The sequence below is a fragment of the Rhinolophus sinicus genome, chromosome 18 (genome assembly GCF_057876585.1).
Source record: "Rhinolophus sinicus isolate RSI-liver-muscle chromosome 18, RSI-T2T, whole genome shotgun sequence".
Lineage (NCBI taxonomy): Eukaryota > Metazoa > Chordata > Mammalia > Chiroptera > Rhinolophidae > Rhinolophus > Rhinolophus sinicus.
Window position 1 is genome coordinate 36885839 of NC_142518.1, and position 18167 is coordinate 36904005.

General features: G+C 41.1%; 1 protein-coding gene and 2 pseudogenes across 12 annotated transcripts in view; 1 reads left to right on the plus strand and 2 right to left on the minus strand.

Moving 5' to 3' along the window:
* Positions 1-18167, plus strand: part of ZNF157 (zinc finger protein 157) — a 73556-nt gene that overhangs the window by 43823 nt on the left and 11566 nt on the right. For 5 of the 12 annotated variants that reach the window (XM_074324021.2, XM_074324022.2, XM_074324020.2 and 2 more), the window contains exons 3-6: positions 8111-8180; positions 14989-15115; positions 15407-15502; positions 16403-17580. In XM_074324021.2, the coding sequence (XP_074180122.2) occupies positions 8111-8180; positions 14989-15115; positions 15407-15502; positions 16403-17580 (1471 nt within the window). Of the gene's footprint in view, positions 1-1540; positions 1705-8004; positions 8181-8780; positions 8886-14735; positions 15116-15320; positions 15503-16402; positions 17581-18167 lie in introns of those variants that run through there. The other 7 variants (XM_074324028.2, XM_074324027.2, XM_088794888.1 and 4 more) reach the window with 7 other exon arrangements.
* LOC141569705 (UBX domain-containing protein 4 pseudogene) lies at positions 23-1635 on the minus strand (annotated as a pseudogene).
* Positions 6041-8098, minus strand: LOC109437481 (NADH dehydrogenase [ubiquinone] 1 alpha subcomplex subunit 12 pseudogene; annotated as a pseudogene).

Here is an 18167-nt window from a genome sequence, read left to right on the forward strand (position 1 = left end):
CTCTGTGAAAATATTATAACTACTATAAGATTTTGCTTGCAGTCAAGTGATAAGAGAAAGACTAAATATAAATTATCATCTGACTGGTTAATTAATACATCTGACCCAGAGTCAGATTACTGTGATATGCTAGTTACTTTGTGTGGGCTTAAGAGTTTTAAGAAAACATGCCACCTGAGAGCATAGGGATAATGAGTTACATGAAATACGGCATAAAACGCTAATGGAGGGAAGTCGTGTCAGACCTTTAGACTCTTGAAGCTTCTAGCAGGTGGTTGCCACATGCAAGTACTTCCCAGCCATTTACTTTATCTTTTGACCTTTCTGAGGTACAGTTTTAATCTACACCCCCTAAGCAGGATTAAAGAGACACTTTAAAATATAGATTAGTTAGAAAACATAAAGCAGTCCTACTTCCCCCGTAGAATTTTTGTTGAATTAAATCATAAAAGAAGTAATGATTATTGCACATATTGTAGTAGTCTCACTATATCTGTGGAATAGAATTTATCTTCTCAATCATCTTGAGTCCTTAATCTACCTTCTTTTCCCTTTTGAAGTCTTCCCCATGCTTTTCCAGTACTCTTCTGGCTGGTTCTCTTTTTTTCTGAGTTGCTTAGCTGGTGCACAATTTGCGAGTTCTGTTGCTGTTATCAAAGAAGTCTGTGCAGGAAGAGCATTACTAATTAAGAAACTGCTAACCAATATCCAAATGACAAGGCCTGGATAAAGTTCTGTCCCCAAAAGTGTCCATATGTTTCCACTGGAAGAGTGCATCATGGATGTACGCGTGATTGGTCTTCCTTCCGTGTAGCAAACCGCCGTGCTTTTTCTTAAGCATATATAGGGAACTGATTTGTGAAGGAAGACCCATCAAGAAGGTTTCTCTTGCATTAGGTTCCCTCTTAAATTCTATTTTTGCCTGTTTTCAGCAGAGCAACAGCTTTGGTACCTTCTACTTTTTCCTCTGTCTTTGTAAAACAAGCCGCACTCTCTGCATGGTTCAATGCAGTCTGCTGTTTTATATGGCCTTGAGCTGCCCTGTCTTCTGCCTTTTCTGTTTCTTTGCTCTTCTTACATTCTGTTTGTCAACATTTCTTGCTTTTTTTTAATATCCAACATTTCTTTTTCAATTTTCCTCCTCAATTTCCTTCTTAACCTTTCTTTGTTCTTTCACTTTTCTTTAAATGTTTTTTTTTTTCTCTGTGTCACTGAGGTTCTGGGTAGGTCTCTGATTTGAACATCAACTAGGCTTCTGAGAGAGTGACATGTCCTGAACTTCCTCTTTCTGTTTAAGCGTACGACTTTGTATCAGGAAAGGTGAGTGGTGTATCACAAACTCTGGACTGAGAGTTTTTAGAAGTGCTATTGGGTTCAAATGAGGGCTGAAACAGACTAAACTTTCTGACTGGTTCCCATTTGCAACTGATGTTTCAACTTTTAGTGAGTGCATCTTTTGGTATTGATTTTAATAGCAACAGAACTGTTTGAGGATGCTTCTGTCACTTTGTTATCTTCCCAACTTGCAGCCATCTGTGTAGACTGCTCACCATCACCTGCCATGAACACCATGAAGACCATGCTGCTCCTCTTGGCCAATGTGATGGCGACCTGAATGGTGCCTGGGAACCACATCTCACTCCCCTCTCCTCTTCTGTCTGTTATAAGGACGGACAATTGTCATTGGATTTAGGGTTCACCCAGGTAATTCAGGATGATCTCAATTCAAGATCCTTAACAACATATGCAAAGATCCTTTTCCCAAATAAGGTAACATTCACAGAGTCTGGGTGTTAACATGTGGACATATATATATATTTTTTTCTAAGAAAACAGTGTTTTTTTTTTAATTTATTGGGGAATATTGGGGAACAGTGTGTTTCTCCAGGGCCCATCAGTTCCAGGTCGTTGACCTTCAGTCTAGTTGAGGAGGGCGCAGCTCAGCTCCAAGTCCAGTCGCCATTTTCAATCTTTAGTTGCTGGGGGCTCAGCCCACCATCCCATGAGGGAATTGAACCAACAACCTTGTTGTTGAGAGCTTGCGCTCTAACCAGCTGAGCCATCCGGCTGCCCCTTTGGAAGCTCAGCGGCAGCTTGTTGTCTTCGATCTGGTTGTGGAGGGTGCAGCTCAGTGGCCCATGTGGGAATCAAACTGGCAACCCTGGTGTTCAGAACTTGCACTCTAACCAATTGAGCCATCTGGCCGCCCTGGACATATTTTTTAGGGACCACCATTCAACGCATTACAGCCCATCCTCTGGTCCCCAAATTCATGTTTGTCCCATGTGCAAAATAAATTCATCACATTCCAACATCCTTCCAAATCTTAACCCATTATAGCATCAATTCTAAGTCCCAAATCTCATCTAAGTATCATCAGCTCAGAAAGCCCTAAATCTTATTATTTAAATAATCTAAGTCAGGTATGAATGGAGTGAGACTCTAGGAATGATCCATCCTGGGGCAAACTCTCTTTCCATCTGTGAATCTGTGAAAGTAGAAAACAAGTTATCTGGTTCTAAACTACAATGGTGGAGCAGGTATAAGATAGACATTCCCATTCAAAAAGGGAGAAATTGGAAGGAATACAGGGGTCATTGGTTCCAAGCAAGTTTAAAATTCAGCATGGCAATTCCATTAGGTTTGAAGGTGTCAGCATGGAGCACTGGTGTAGTGGCTGCTGTTAATGAGAGGGTTTCTGGAGACTGAAAAACAATGCAGGCAACTCCATAGATCATAACAAGAGTTTATGGGGCTGGCCCGGTGGCTCAGGCAGTTAGAGCTTCATGCTCCTAACTCCGAAGGCTGCTGGTTCGATTCCCACATGGGCCAGTGGGCTCCCAACCACAATGTTGCCAGTTCAATTCCTCGATTCCTGCAAGGGATGATGGGCTCCCCCCCCCTGCAACTAGCAATGGCAACTGGACCTGGAGCTGAGCTGCACCCTCCACAACTAAGATTGAAAGGACAACAACTTGACTTGGGAAAAAGTCCTGGAAGTACACACTGTTCCCCAATAAAGTCCTGTTCCCCTTCCCCAATAAAATCTTTAAAAAAAAAAGAATAAGGTGCTTAATTTAAAAAAAAAAAAGAGTTTATTATAAGGTAAGTTACTTACAGGAATAGGGTTGGAGCGAACAGATGACTCAGCTGTCTGCACAAATATTCTCTGCTATCAGACTGCTGTTACAATACATGTTTTATAGTATAGCTTAGGTATTAATGATTGACAAGACAAAGGGACAAAGAATGTATTGTGTGCCAGGAACCTTACCTCCTGGTGGTCTTGTGATAGATGACTTTTTAGAATTGATGCTAGCACCAGTTTGATATTTATCTCGGTTGTCATGCCTTTCTGGCTGTTACTGAAAAAAACCTGTACAGCTGCATTGTGTAGGTTTAAAGAACACTGGTAATCATTAACTATAAGGCTTTGGTATGCTGGCTGAGAACAGTGAGGTTGGTCCAAGTTAACAGCGCAAAACACTTGAATAGAAAAGAAATCAGTGACGCAAAGATGGAGTTAGTTTTGTTCACAGTTACATCCTTATTCAAGGCCTGAAAATAATTCTCTGTGTCTCTGCCCTCTTGGCCTGTGGTGGCTCCATCTTTGTGACCTGTGGCAACACATTCCACCCCTGCACTGCCTACTGCTCCATTGGCTTCTGCCTCTGGGCCTGCACCTCCCCCCTCTGACTTTGTACCCAAGACTCTGCCCTTGAAGTCATTCTTCCTTTTTCTTGCAAGGTAACATATGTTCATAGCTAGGTCGTTCTACCAGACAATTTTCTACCTGTAAAATTTTAGAAGCCTAATAGCCTTTTCTTATTTTGTCTTGTATCCATCCTTCTCAGTTCAAGTTTGCAGTGTTTCTACACATATAACATTCTCAAAAGCCTTGTGGTTCTCCTGTGTCGGCCCCCATTAGACAAGAGGAACCTTATAGATCTTTACTGGATAATCTCATCCCTGTTCCTAGATTCTGCTGAAATGGTTCAGTGGATCCATGAGTCACACACCTAACCCTTCAGGAAACATTGTCTAGCCAAACTCTTGGCTTTCTCTCCATAGCACTAGTTCTGAACAGTGAATTTTCTAATTTTAAGCATTCTTTACAATGTGGGTAGGCTGAGAATCTCTGAAATCGTCAAGTATTGGTTCCTTTTTGCTTAATAGCTCCTTATTCAATATGTTTCTTTTGTCTCACCGTTTACTATAAGCAGCAAGACAAAACCAGGCCACATCTTCAACACTTTGCTTGAAAATCTCTCAGCTAAGTAGCCAAGTTCATTCCTTACAAGTTCTACTTTCCTCACAACTGTAGAACACAATACTATCAAGTTTTTTGCTACGATATAACAAGGATAGTTTTTCCTCCACTTTCCAATAACATGTTCCTTATTTTCATCTGGAATCTCACCAGAAGCACCTGTAATGTTCATATTTCTATGCTCATGATGATACACATACCCTCTAAGATGACAGAAGCTTCCCCTACTCTCTTCCTCACTTCCTTTCGAGCTGCAACAGTGCCTCTCATGTCCATCCTTCTTCCAATAGTCTCTTCAAGGCAATTTAGGCCTTTTCTGTCACATGCCTCAAAATTCTCCCAGATTCTACACATTATCCCAAGCCAAAGCCACTTCCACATTTTTAGGTATTTATTATAGTATTACTTCACTTCCCAGTAAAATTTGTGTTAGTTTCCAGGTCTGCCATAACTAATGACCAAAAACGTGGTGACTTTAAGCAACAAAAGTTTGTTTTCTCATAGTTCTAGAGGATAGAAGTTGGAGAGTGAGGTTTTGGCAGAGCCATGGTCCCTCTGAAGGCTCTAGGGGAGAATCCCTTCTTGCCTCTTCTAACTTCTAGTCGTTCAAGGTGTTCCTTGGCTTGTGACTACATTACTACCATCTCTGCCTCTGTCTTCACACGATCCTCTTCTCTGTGTCTGTCTTCCGTATCTATGTCTTATAAGGACACTTATCATTGGATTAAAGCTCCACTGGGTACTCTATATCAGTCAGGGTTCTACCAGAGAAGTAGAGCCAGTAGGGGATATATGTATATACACACACATTAAGAGACCTATTGCAAATAATTAGATTACGTGATTGTGCGAGCTGTCAAGTAAATCCAGAATCCATAGGGCAGGCTATCAGGAAGGGCAGGCTGGAAACTTTCAGGCAGGATTTGACGTTGCCATCCGTAGGTGGAATCCCATTGCTCTTAAGGCCTTTTAACTGATCGCATGAGACCCACCGAGATGATCAAGGATAATCTACTAAAGTCAACTAATGGTATATGTTAGTCCCATCTACAAAACACCTTCACAGCAATAATTAGATTAATGTTTGATTAACCAGGGACTGTAAGTAGCTCACTTGACACATCACAGTCTACCCCTTCTCAACTTGGCACCCACACGCATCTTCTTAAGTCATACTTAATCTCCTAGTAGAGACAATAACAAGGTTACCCTTCTGCCTAACATGATACAACTACAATGTGTACAACCGAAAACGGGCTCTTTCCACAGAAGAGGATGTAAAGTCATTGAGTGATGTTCACTCTTCTCCTTGATACACTTAAATACGGTGACTTAAAGTTAACTCTTATTAATAGATTTTGTTAGATGATAAGAGGATGAGAGAGGGAACAAAACAAAAATATTTGTTATGTACACATTCATAATAAAATAAGGAAGAAAGACGCAAAATTACAGTTCTCATGTCTGCAACTGGTTATGTGGTCATAGCTGGTATTTATAAGTACTTTCTTCTACTGCGCATTCCATATTCCCTTTGCAAGCACCTCAGCTGGTTGTGGTTCTTTACATAGTGGGATGACCCAAACCTTCATTCTTGCAGGGTCTGGGCTATTAATAGTCCTGCCTGAGTTGGGTTGTTGTAGTTTTCCATTTACTTTAATCACAGGGCACGGGAGTATGCCTTAACGGACCTTGTAAATATTCCAGGAATATACTCCCTTACCTGCATTGTGTGGCAGCAGCCCAATCTCCCGTTAGTAGTCAGGATAACCGCCCCAGCCAGTATGTTAACTCCCCTTTTTGCCTATGGATTTAAAGGTATGAGGAGCCACAGAGCATTAGAGATATTGCTTCCAGGCAGTTTGGTTCAAATAAACTCTTATAAAAATTTTTTTAAAAGCATGAGGAGCCCAAAGTGGCTGGGTGGCAGCCTTAGCTTCCAGTTCAGTGGAATTGCTATTATGTCTCCTGGTGGAAGCATTCCTCTCGTTGGAACTAAGACCTCTACACCAGCAGAGCATGAGGTCACAGAGATGGGAAGTAAAAACTTTGCTAGTTGATCATTAGGGGTAATAGTAAGTGGTGCCATTCCCGTTTCCACCCCTTGAATTCTGGACCCGTGACTCCTGTCTATGGGAGAAGCAGCACCATATATTAGATGCTGATTCAGTGGCTGTATAGCACCCTGGAGGACATTGCTCCAGTCCTGCAAGATACTACCATGTTTCCCCGAAAATAGGACCTAGCTGGACAATCAGCTCTGCAACAATTAATGTAAGACCCAGTGTTATGTTATGTTATGTTATGTTATGTTATGTTATGTTATGTTATGTTATGACCCAGTCTTACATTATAGTAAAATAAGACCGGGTCTTATATTAACTTTTGCTTCAAAAGACACATTAGAGCTGATTGTCCAGCTAGGTCTTATTTTCGGGGAAACACGGTAACATCTAGCTGGCACTGTAACCAAGTCTTTTTTTTTTTTTTTTTTTTTTTTTTGCTTAATCAAACAATTTTAATCAAGTTGGTAGTAAGCAGTAAAAGTGCAATTACATGAAAAACCCCATATTTTACGTTTAAGTTGTTTTCCATTGTCTTTGCTTACAAGAAGTTTGAGGTGGGACCCACTCCTGAATCTTCTTCCTGGTGGTGGAATAAGGTACATATTGTTCTGGAGCGGCACTCATATTGAATTTATGGTTTGTCCAAATGAATTTATGAGCAGTAGGTGGTTTGGTCGTTGGAGGAGTCATCGGACATAAAGTGAAGCCAACAGTGCCATTCAGGGGGCAACACGCTTCCATCCACATCCCAGAATGTGTCTGTGCCATTCATTTCGGTTTTTCAGTTGTGTCCCCTTATCCGCGATTTCCCTCTCTGCAGTTTCAGTTCCCTATCATCAACAGCACTCTGAAAATATAAAAGAGAAAATTCCAGCAGTAAACAATTCATAAGTTATAAATTGTGCACCATTCTGAGCAGCGGGATGAAATCTCTTGCCGTTTTGCTCCATCCCACCTGAGACGTCTCCACGCTGTATGTGCTTCCACGCGTTAGTCACTTAGTAGCCATCAGATTAACTATCCCAGTATCGTTATCACACTTGTGTTCAGTTCACCCTTATTTTACTTAATAATGGCCCAAAGTGCTGGCAATTCAGATATGCCAAAGAGAAGTCGTGAAGTGCTTCCTCTGAATGAAAAGGTGAGAGTACAGTACAATATGTTGAGAGAGACCACATTCACATAACTTTGATTACATACAGTATATTGTTATAATTGTTCTATTTTATTATTGTTATTAACTCTTATTGTGTCTAATTTATAAATCAAACTTTATCATAGGTATGTATTATAGGAAAAAACAGTACATATAGGATTTGGTATTATTCATGGTTTCAGGCATCCACTGGGGGTGTTGGAACATATCCCCTGCGGAGAAGAGGGGATATGTTTCCCTGAAAACCCTACCATGTTTCCCCGAAAACACTACCATGTTTCCCCGAAAATAAGACCTAACCAGAAAATAAGCCCTAGCATGCTTTTTCAGGAGGACATCCCCTGAACATAAGCCCTAATGCGTCTTTTGGAGCAAAAATTAATATAAGACCCCGTCTTATTTTCAGGGAAACACGGTATGTGTATAGCCCATCAGTGACAGCCAAAAAACTGTTTGTTGTCTTCATAGTATTTGTTTCCATATTGGTCTTCCTCCCACTAATGTACCAACAGGATTTGCCCTGAAGAAGATTTGTATATAGTCGCGGAAGCCACCGTGGCCTCTGACCTGCTGCAGCCCGTGCTTCAGGACCTGCAGTAACTCCATCTTGTCCCACAGGCCTAACAGTCTTCAGAAGGCCATTTCACCATTCTGTCAAGCCAGCTGCTTCAGGATGTTGGGGAACATGGTAAGACAAGTGAATTTCATGAGCATGGACCCATTGCTGCATTTCATTTGTTGTGAAGTGAGTTCCTTGATCAGAAGCAATGCAGTGTGGAATACCGTGATGGTGGATAAGGCATTCTGTAAGGCCGCAGATAATAGGTTTGGTGGAAGCATTGTACGTAAGGAAGGCAAATCCATACCCAGAGTAACTGTCTATTCCTGTAAGAACAATTTGCTGCCCCTTCTGTGATGGAAGCTGTCCAGTGGAATCAACCTGCCACCCGATAGCTGGCTGGTCACTCTGGGGAATGGTGGCATATCAGTGTTGGTCTTTGCTGCTGGCACAATGGGCCCTCTGCTGTGGCTGTAGCCAGGTCACCCTTGGTGACAGAAAGTCCATGTTGTTGAGTCCGTACATAACCTCCACTGTTACCATGGTCATTTTGGTCATGAGCCTACCAGGCTCACATCTTCGTTAGTACAAGTTGCACACACTTTGAAAATGATACCTAAGTGTGGATCATAAGGGCTCAAGGCATCAAGAGAACTATTGCTTTTTGCAGTTCAGACATAGCTTACTTTTTTTCAGGGCCTTATTCAAATATGGCCTTCTTTCATGTAGTTTTATGAAGAGGAGCTAGCAGTAGCAGTAGCGGTAGATGTGGAATATGCATCCTGCATAATCCAAGTAACCTGACCCGGTGCTGTTTCTTGCTTAGTACCAGAGGTAGGTAACAACAGCAATTCATTTTTTGTTGTGTTTGGAGTGTCATGGGTGGCTCCTGCACAGGGTATTCTTACGAATTCACCATTTGAGTGGGCCCCTGGATTTTTGTTGAATTTATCGCCTAGCCTCTATTGATCATGTGTGTCACTATTGCATTTAAGTCAGCCTAGCTTGAGCTTCAGTTTCTGATATTATCATGATACCATCAATGTAGTGTATTACTATACTTTGGACCTGCATCAAGTCCAAATCCCTTCTAACCAAATTATGACAGTTGAATTATGACAGCTGGTGAATTCACATCACACCGTGGCAGTACAGGAAATGTAAATTGGGATTCGTCCCACGTGAAAGCAAACTGCAGTTGACTGTTTTCCAATATTGAGATAGAGAACAAAGCATTTGCTAGATCAGTGCTGAGAACCAGTCTCCTTTAGCTTCCTGTATTTTTTTCACTGTTGAACCATATCAGGAACTACTGATGCTACAGGCAAAACTAATTTATTTAAGCCTCGTTAGTCTCCCTGCGCCACCCACCTTTTTCATGGGCCACACGGGGCTATTCTAAGAGAAATTGTTGGACCTGAACTCCAGCATCTAACATGTCATTAATTAAAGTGGTAATCTCTTTTTGTCCACCATATATTCTATACTGCTTCAAAATAACGTGCACGGGCTTGGGCAATTCTAAAGATTCTCATTTATCATGCACAATTAACACTGGTGAAAGGGTGAATTTATATTCCTTCTGTTTTACAAAACTAGATTGGAGAAGTGTTCTCCAGTTAGACATAATATCCATCTCAGGAATACATTTACGTGAAGGAGATGTAACCATTTCACATAAAGTCCATTCAAACATTCCCATTTTCATCCAACTCTCACTTTAATTCTGTCAGCTGTTGCATCGCTATATCCTACCAATCTAACCATGGCCCCTGTTAGGACTTCACCAACAGATTTGGGAATCACAGTGCATTATTCTTTGGTGTCAAAGAGTCCCAGAAAATTTTCTTCTCTATCCCCGGCCATTTTACCCACGCATGTGCGTATGGCCTTGGGTCCCCAGATGGATGTTGAGCCTGGTTAGAGACTAAGAAAAATCATGAGTCCATAATAAATAAATGAACAAGAAAGAAGGGAAAACTCTTCCTTAAGGTCTAATGACAATTACTAATGTGTAAAGAATGATAGAGATAGAAAAATAACCATTTTGCAACCATTGTAATAATAATTGAGCCAAGCAAGAATCATTAGTGGATGCCAAAGCTATTGGTTGAAAGTTTAATGAGGAACAAAATATTTATGTAGTCTCAAGGTATGTCCCCACAGATTACTCATTAATTACATAGGTAAAATTGGAAATTTTATAATGGAGAAAACTGATAGACACTACCTTAACTAAATGATCAGAAACATAAAATTTTTAATTTGAAAATTCCTTATAATCTCGCCTTCTGGAGATCATCTTAGGTTTAACAGTTCAGTAATTATTCTTCCAGAACTCTGAAGTCTTTTTGGCTATGACTATCCAATTGTTCCAGATCCATTTATTGAAAAGAGTATCCTTTCCCCACTGAATATCTTTGACACCTTGTCAGACTTCAATTGGCCATATATGTGTAGGTCTTTCTAAACTATTTTGTCTCATACATATCTTTACAAAAATACCACACTGTCTTGAGAACTGTAACTTTTATGAGTCTCGAAATTAGGTAATGTAACTCTTTTTCCCTTTTTCAAAAGTGCTTTGGCTATTCTAGGTCCTTTTAATTTCCATATGCATTTTATAATCAGCTTGTCAATTTCTAATTTTCAAATTTCTTAATTGATTGTGATCAGTGTTGTTTGTAATATTTTTATTTTTATTTTGTTTTTTATTTTTTTAAGTTTTTGTTTTGGTGAGGGAAGGGGAACAGGACTTTACTGGGAAATAGTGTGTACTTCCAGGATTTTTTTTCCAAGTCAAGTTGTTGTCCTTTCAGTCGTAGTTGTGGAGGGCGCAGCTCAGCTCCAGGTCCAGTTGCCATTGTGAGTTGTAGGGGGCGCAGCCCACCATCCTTTGCGGGAGTCGAGGAGTCAAACCAGCAACCTTGTGGTTGAGAGCCCACTGGCCTATATGGGAATCTAACCGGCAGCCTTCGGAGCTGGAGCACGGAGCTCCAATTGCCTGCGCCACCGGGCAGGCCTGTAATATTTTTATTTTAAGGAACCTACTGAGATTGTTTTCTTTGTGCCCTAGTATATGCTCAATTTTTGTGAATGTTCCATGTGCACTTGAGAAAAAGTATATTCTGTATGACCTGGGTGCAGTGTTGTCTATATATATCTGAAAGTTCCACATTATTGATTATGTTGTTTAGTTCTTTTATATCATTATATATATATATATATATATATATATATATATATATATATATATATATATAATTTTTTTATTTTTATTGGGGAATATTGGGGAACAGTGTGTTTCTCCAGGGCCCATCAGCTCTAAGTTGTGGCCCTTCGATCTAGTTGTGGAGGGCGCAGCTCAGCTCCAAGTACAGTTGCCGTTTTCAATCTTAGTTGCAGGAGGCACAGCCCACCATCCCACGTGGGAATTGAACCAGCAACCTTGTTGTTGAGAGCTTGCGGTCTAACCAACTGAGCCTTCTGGCCACCCCTCATTATATATATATATATATATATATATATATATATATATATATATATATATATATAATATATTTTATATATATATATATATATATATATATATATATATATATATAAGATTTTTTTATTGGAGAAGGGGAACAGAACTTTATTGGGGAACAGTGTGTACTTCTGGGACTTTTCCAAGTCAAGTTGCTGTCGTTTCAATCGTAGTTGTGGAGGGCGCAGCTCAGCTCCAGGTTCAGTTGCTGTTGTTATTTGCAGGGGGCACAGCCCATCATCCCTTGCGGGAGTCCAACTGGCAACCTTGTGGTTGAGAGCCTGTGCTCCAACCAACTGAGCCATCTGGCACTGGCCTATTTGGGAATCGAACTGGCAGCCTTTGGGCGTTAGGAGCATGGAGCTCCAACTGCCTGAACCACTGGACCGGCCCTTTTATTTATATTTTTGTTCACTAAATCTGTCTAATTCTGTGAGTGGTATGTTAAAAACCTCCCGTTAGAGAATGTTTCTATTTCTTCTTGCATTCCTGTAGTTTCATAGAGGCTTTTGCTGTGTTACTTTGTGCATAGGTATTTACACATTTCTTTATTGTTATATCTTCATTGTGGACAGGGCTTTGTAAAGTGTCCTACTTTGTCTCATATAATTGCTTTTAGATTTTATTCTGTCTGGTATCAGGATTTTAATCCCTGCCTTTATATTTTCAATTGATAAACCTTTGTCCATTTCTTTAATTTTAGCCTTTTTGAATGACTTTGTTTTAAGCATGTCTCTTGTATATAGCATTATGTTGGTTTCTGCTTTATGAGGCAACGTTAAAACTTTTCTCTTTTTAATAGGTAAGGTAAGCCCATACACATTTATTTGTATTACTATTTGGTAATACAAATAATGCAAATATGTTTTGTCTCAATTCTCATTTTAAATTATGTTGTAATTACTATGTGTATTTGTTAAGTTTATTGTATTTCTCTATTGAGTGTTTCTTCTAAATTTTTTGGTAATTAGGAAGGTTTATATTTTTATGCTGGGAGTTACCTTTGTGTTAATACTTTAAAAAAAAAAAACTTTTATTTTATTTTAAGTGCGTTTTTCCAGGACCCATCAGCTCCACGTCAAGTAGTTGTTTCAATCTAGTTGTGGAGGGCACAGCTCACAGTGGCCCATGTGGGGATTGAACCAGCAACCTTGTTGTTAAGAGCACCGTGGTCTATCCAACTGAGCTAACTGGCCGCTCCATTGTGTTAATACTTTGTATAGTACCCATAGTTAACCTTTTTTTTCTTTCTTTTTATTTACTTATTTATTTACAAAAATTGTGTGTGTATATAATATATATATCTTTTTTTTTAAAGATTTTATTTGGGAAGGGGAACAGGACTTTATTGGGGAACAGTGTGTACTTCCAGGCCTTTTTTCCAAGTCAAGTTGTTGTCCTTTCAATCTTAGTTGTGGAGGGTGCCATTCAGCTTCAAGTTGTTGTCCTTTTAGTCTTAGTTGTGGAGGGCACAGCTCAGCTCCAGGTCCAGTTGCCATTTTCTAGTTGCAGGGGGCACAGCCCACCATCCCTTGTGGGAGTCAAACCGGCAACCTTGTGGTTGAGAGGACGCTCTCCAACCAACTGAGCCATCTGGGAGCTCAGCGGCAGCTCAGCTCAAGGTGCCGTGTTCAATCTTAGTTGCAGGGGGCAGAGCCCACCATCCCTTGCGGGACTCGAGGAATCGAACCGGCAACCTTGTGTTTGAGAGCCCACTGGCCCATGTGGGAATCGAACCGGCAGCCTTTGGAGTTAGGAGCATGGAGCTCCAACTGCCTGAGCCACCGGGCCGGCCCAAGTGGTGTTCAGTTTTTCTATATCCTTGTTGATTTTCTGTTTACTAGTTACTTTTATTACTAAGAGGTATTGAAAGTTGGCAGCTAGAATTGTAGATTTGCCCATTTCTCCTTTCATTTTTGCTTCACATAGTTTGAAGCTATATTATTAGGTTAATCTTTCCCACACTGCTACTCCCAGGGATCCCCCTTCTTTGTCCTCTGGCTGGACAGTTGGGGCTTTAGTCTCTCCACTCTGGCACTCACTTTCTGTAAGCCGGTTTGTCTTTGGGGCTAAGTGGTGGGAGGTTAGAAAGAACGCAGTGGGGATCCTTCCCACACTCTATTCCTCTGGCCAAAGAAAAGGATTTTTCTCCCTTAGAGTTTGAGGTGCCTGCTGCTGCATGGTTGCAGCTTGGGCACTGGGGCTTACTTTGGGGCAGGACTGTATCAGAACAAAAGGATCTCTCCCATTTTCTCTGCCTCACAGAGCTTCCCCCACCCCCCAAACTTTATGTCATATTGGTGTTCCCGCCGCCTCTGTACTTGGTGCTTCTCTCAAGGTCCGTTACCTGTTAGCTGTCTAGTTTATTCTTGTGGCTTCATCTAGTGCTGAAATGCTATTGCTCCCAGTCCTTGGCTTATCCTAGCCTTCTCTCCTGAGCTCCAGACTCACCTGCCAGCTGGACGTCTCTATTGGTATGTGCCACAGACATCCCAGCTCAGGTCCAAGATTTATTTCAATTTCTCCTTCTGCCAACCCATTGTCTTTTCTGTCCTGCTAATCAATATATGGCACAAGCCTCAACCCAGCTGTTCATGCTCTTATCCTGGGAGTAATATTCTCTCCCTTTCGCCCATTTGACACTACTTCTGTATAATTTATAAATATAAATATATTGTGGGGAGGTCATAAAATATCCTGATGGTATAAGGAGTCAAGTATTTTAGAGACTGATGAGCTATAGAAACAAAAGTTGAAAATCCCTTCACTGTCTAGCCCCTGACCATCTCTACAGACCTTTATCTTATCATAGCCTGAAGCACCATTTTCCCGTCACACTGTACTGTATGTGGTTCTCTAACTCACCATGTGTGTTTCGTGTCTTCCTGCCTTTTCTTGTGTTATTGCCCCATATTCATGAGGGAAATGATATTCTTGTTTATAAATTCAAAGCACTATCTCTTCAAGTGAAGTTCAACCTGATAACCCAAAGTGGAATCTGGTTCCCTCCCTTGTGAAAGCCCATTGCACCCTGTACCGATGTCCCCACGTCCAGCAAAGCTCCTGTAGCACCTCATCACAAGGCTGTGTTAACCTTACTGGGATGTGAGCTCCTTGAGAGCAGGCACTCCATCTTTTTCCTTTTTGTTCCCCAGCAACAGGGACAGGTCCAGGCACACAGTGTTTTAACTCAGAAGGACGTCGTCTTTTCTTCATGAATTGATAAAGTAACACAGAAGCAGGCCTGTTCTGGGTTTCCCCACTGCAAAGTGTAATATCCAACAAGACAAAGCCAGGTGTCTGATGTAGTTTTTCTTATTACTTCCCCATAGTTCTCTGTTGAAAGACTTAGTCCCCACACGTCTTTTCCATGCGTCCCATTCTGATCATTGCAGATTGTTGTTACAGGAATCTGTGTCATTCGAGGATGTGGCTGTGGATTTTACCCGACAGGAGTGGCACAGACTGGACCCTGCTCAGAGGACCATGCACAAGGATGTGATGCTGGAGAACTACAGCAACTTGGCGTCTGTGGGTGAGGATTGTTGTCTATGTAACTCCTGCTTGCATGTGTTTCCTTTCTTGATTGCTGTAACGTGTACACCCTTTCTAGGGTTTAATGATACTTTAGTTTTAGATTCAAGGTCACAGATGATTGATCAGTTTGGGGCACCAGGAAGGGTATGTTTGTTGTCACTTCCCCCGATGAAAGGTTTAAATGGGCCCCCTTCCTTGTGCAGCTCATGAAGATGCACCTTTCTCCTCCATCAGAGGCCCTAAAGCTCAGACAACTTGGCCCACGTCCTGTGCCATTTCCCATTAACAGGCCTCTGCGTGGCCAAACCGGAGATGATCTTCAAGTTGGAGCGAGGAGAAGAGCTGTGGGTACTAGAGGAGGAATCCTCAGGCCATGGTTACACAGGTGAGTGAGCAAGAACCGGACATGGAAAATGGGAGAAAGAGCCCAGGAATTCATATCTAGGGTTATCTTTGGGCAGTGTTTTTCAGGCTTTATTTAGAGGTCCTTGCTCTTTGAAAACTGGAGGACAGAAGGTCTGTATGCTTCAGATGTCTAAATCATACATTGCAATATCATACACACACCTAAGTGCTGGCTCCTATTTTATCTTGATTTTTGTGATTATTTACCACTCTTATCTATCCCCGCCTGCCTTATCTTAGACATTTATTCTTAGCTAGTCTCTCTCTCTTTAGTATTCTCAATTGCCATCCTTCTCTCCATTGCCTTGGATGCCTTCTATTGCCAGGCTTTCATTTAATGATCCACCAAGTCTTAGATGAGTGTCAACTATATGTTGGTCATGTTCTAGGTGTGGGGAGCCAGCAGTGACTAAACTAATATCTCTGTTCTCCTGGAGCTTGCAAGTCTAAATGATGGAAAGAGACATAATGTTTCATGGTGAAAAGAAAAATCAATGTAAGATAAGAAGGCTAGAGAGTGATGAGATGTGTGCTTTTAGGGAATGTGGTCAGGAAAGTTTGTTTGGTGAGATTAACATTGCGACTCCCACATCAGTGACGTGAAAGAGATGAAGCCATGCAGATTTTGAATATTCTGGGCAGAGAGATCAGTAAGTGGCAAGCCTATTCTGAGGGTTATATGCCAGTAATAGCAACGAAGCCAGTGTGGCTTAAGGGTGGGTGGTGTGAATGTGAAGAGGTGATATCAGAAAGTTAGCTGGGCTCCAAATTATGTAGAGTTCTATAGGCTATGTTAAGCACTTTAATTTTATATCGTGACAAGGAAAGCCATTGTTGGGTTTTGAGTGAAAGAATGATCTGATCTGATTTGTTTTTAAAGGCTCCCTCTCACTGCTGTGTGGCAACAGTTCTGTTGGGGGTAGTGCCCTCAGGCATGATAACGACCTTCAGCATCAGAAGATTCAAACTGCAGATCAAACTCTTGAATATAACGGGTATGGGAAAGTCCTCTACAAGAAGATGGGCTTTGTTGAACATAAAAGAGCACACACAGGAGACAAAAACTTTGAATGTCACGAATGTGGGAAAATTTACTGCAGGAAATCAAACCTTACTGAACATCTGCGAATACACACGGGGGAGAGACCCTATAAATGTGGTGAATGTGCAAAAACCTTTAGTGCAAGATCATACCTCATTGCTCATCATAAAACTCACACAGGGGAGAAGCCTTTTGAATGTAATGAATGTGGGAAATCTTTTGGCAGGAAGTCACAACTCATCCTCCATCAGAGAACACACACCGGAGAGAGACCCTATGAATGTACTGAATGTAGAAAAACCTTTTCTGAGAAGGCAACCCTCACAATTCATCAGAGAACTCACACAGGGGAGAAGCCCTATGAATGTAGTGAATGTGGGAGAAAATTTTGCGTTAAGATATCCCTTACCCAACACCAGAGAACTCACACTGGGGAGAAACCCTATGAATGTGGTGACTGTGGGAAAAACTTCCGTGCAAAGAAATCCCTAAATCAACACCAGAGAACTCATACAGGTGAGAAACCCTATAAATGTGAGGAGTGCGGGAAATTCTTCAGAATGAAGACGACTCTCAATAATCACCAGAGAACTCACACAGGTGAAAAACCCTATCAATGTAATGAATGTGGGAAGTCTTTCAGGGTGCATTCATCTCTTGGGATACATCAGCGAATTCACACAGGAGAGAAACCTTATGAATGTAATAAATGTGGTAATGCCTTCTATGTCAAAGCACGCCTCATTGAACATCAGAGAATGCATTCAGGAGAGAAACCCTATGAATGCAGTGAATGTGGAAAAATCTTTAGTATGAAGAAATCTCTTCGTCAACACCAGAAAACTCACACAGGAGAGAAACCTTATGAATGTAGCGAATGCGGAAATGCCTTTTATTTGAAAGTACGCCTCATTGAACATCAGCGAATTCACACAGGAGAGAGACCTTTTGAATGTCAAGAATGTGGGAAAGCCTTCTGCCGGAAAGCACACCTCACAGAACATCAGAGAACTCACGTAAGCTGGCCCTTGCCTTGTACTATGGAGAAAGCTTCTCGGTGAAGACTCTTCTCACCATATTTGATCAAGCCCTTTGGACCATCTGATCACCAGGGCACAGAGAGTGCACCTGTAACAATTTGGCTCCTAACTACATTGGTGTGAAAATATGTCCTGATCCCTTAGGGGATAGCTCATTGTTGTTTTCCCTTCATTTGGATTTCCCTAATTAGTGGTGAGGTTAAACATCTTCCTCTCTGTTGATTGCCCACTTGGGTTTTTTCTTCTGTGCATTGACTGTTCATATCCTTTTGCTCATTGTTTTCTAATGGGCTATTTATGTTTTACCTCTTGGTTGAAGTGTTGTTTTTTAATATATGAGACTATAAAAAATCCCCTTTCAGTCATCTGTGTTACAAATACCTTCTTCCAGACTGTGGCTGGTTCTTTAATTTTATTAACTCTTTTCTTCTGCTCAGGTTTTATGTTTTAATATGGTCAGTTTCAAGGTGAAAGTATTCTCCTTTACTTTCCTCCAAAGTTAAGGTTTTCCTTTCAACGTTTAGAATTTTAATCTACCTCGAGTTTTTTGAATATAGTATGGA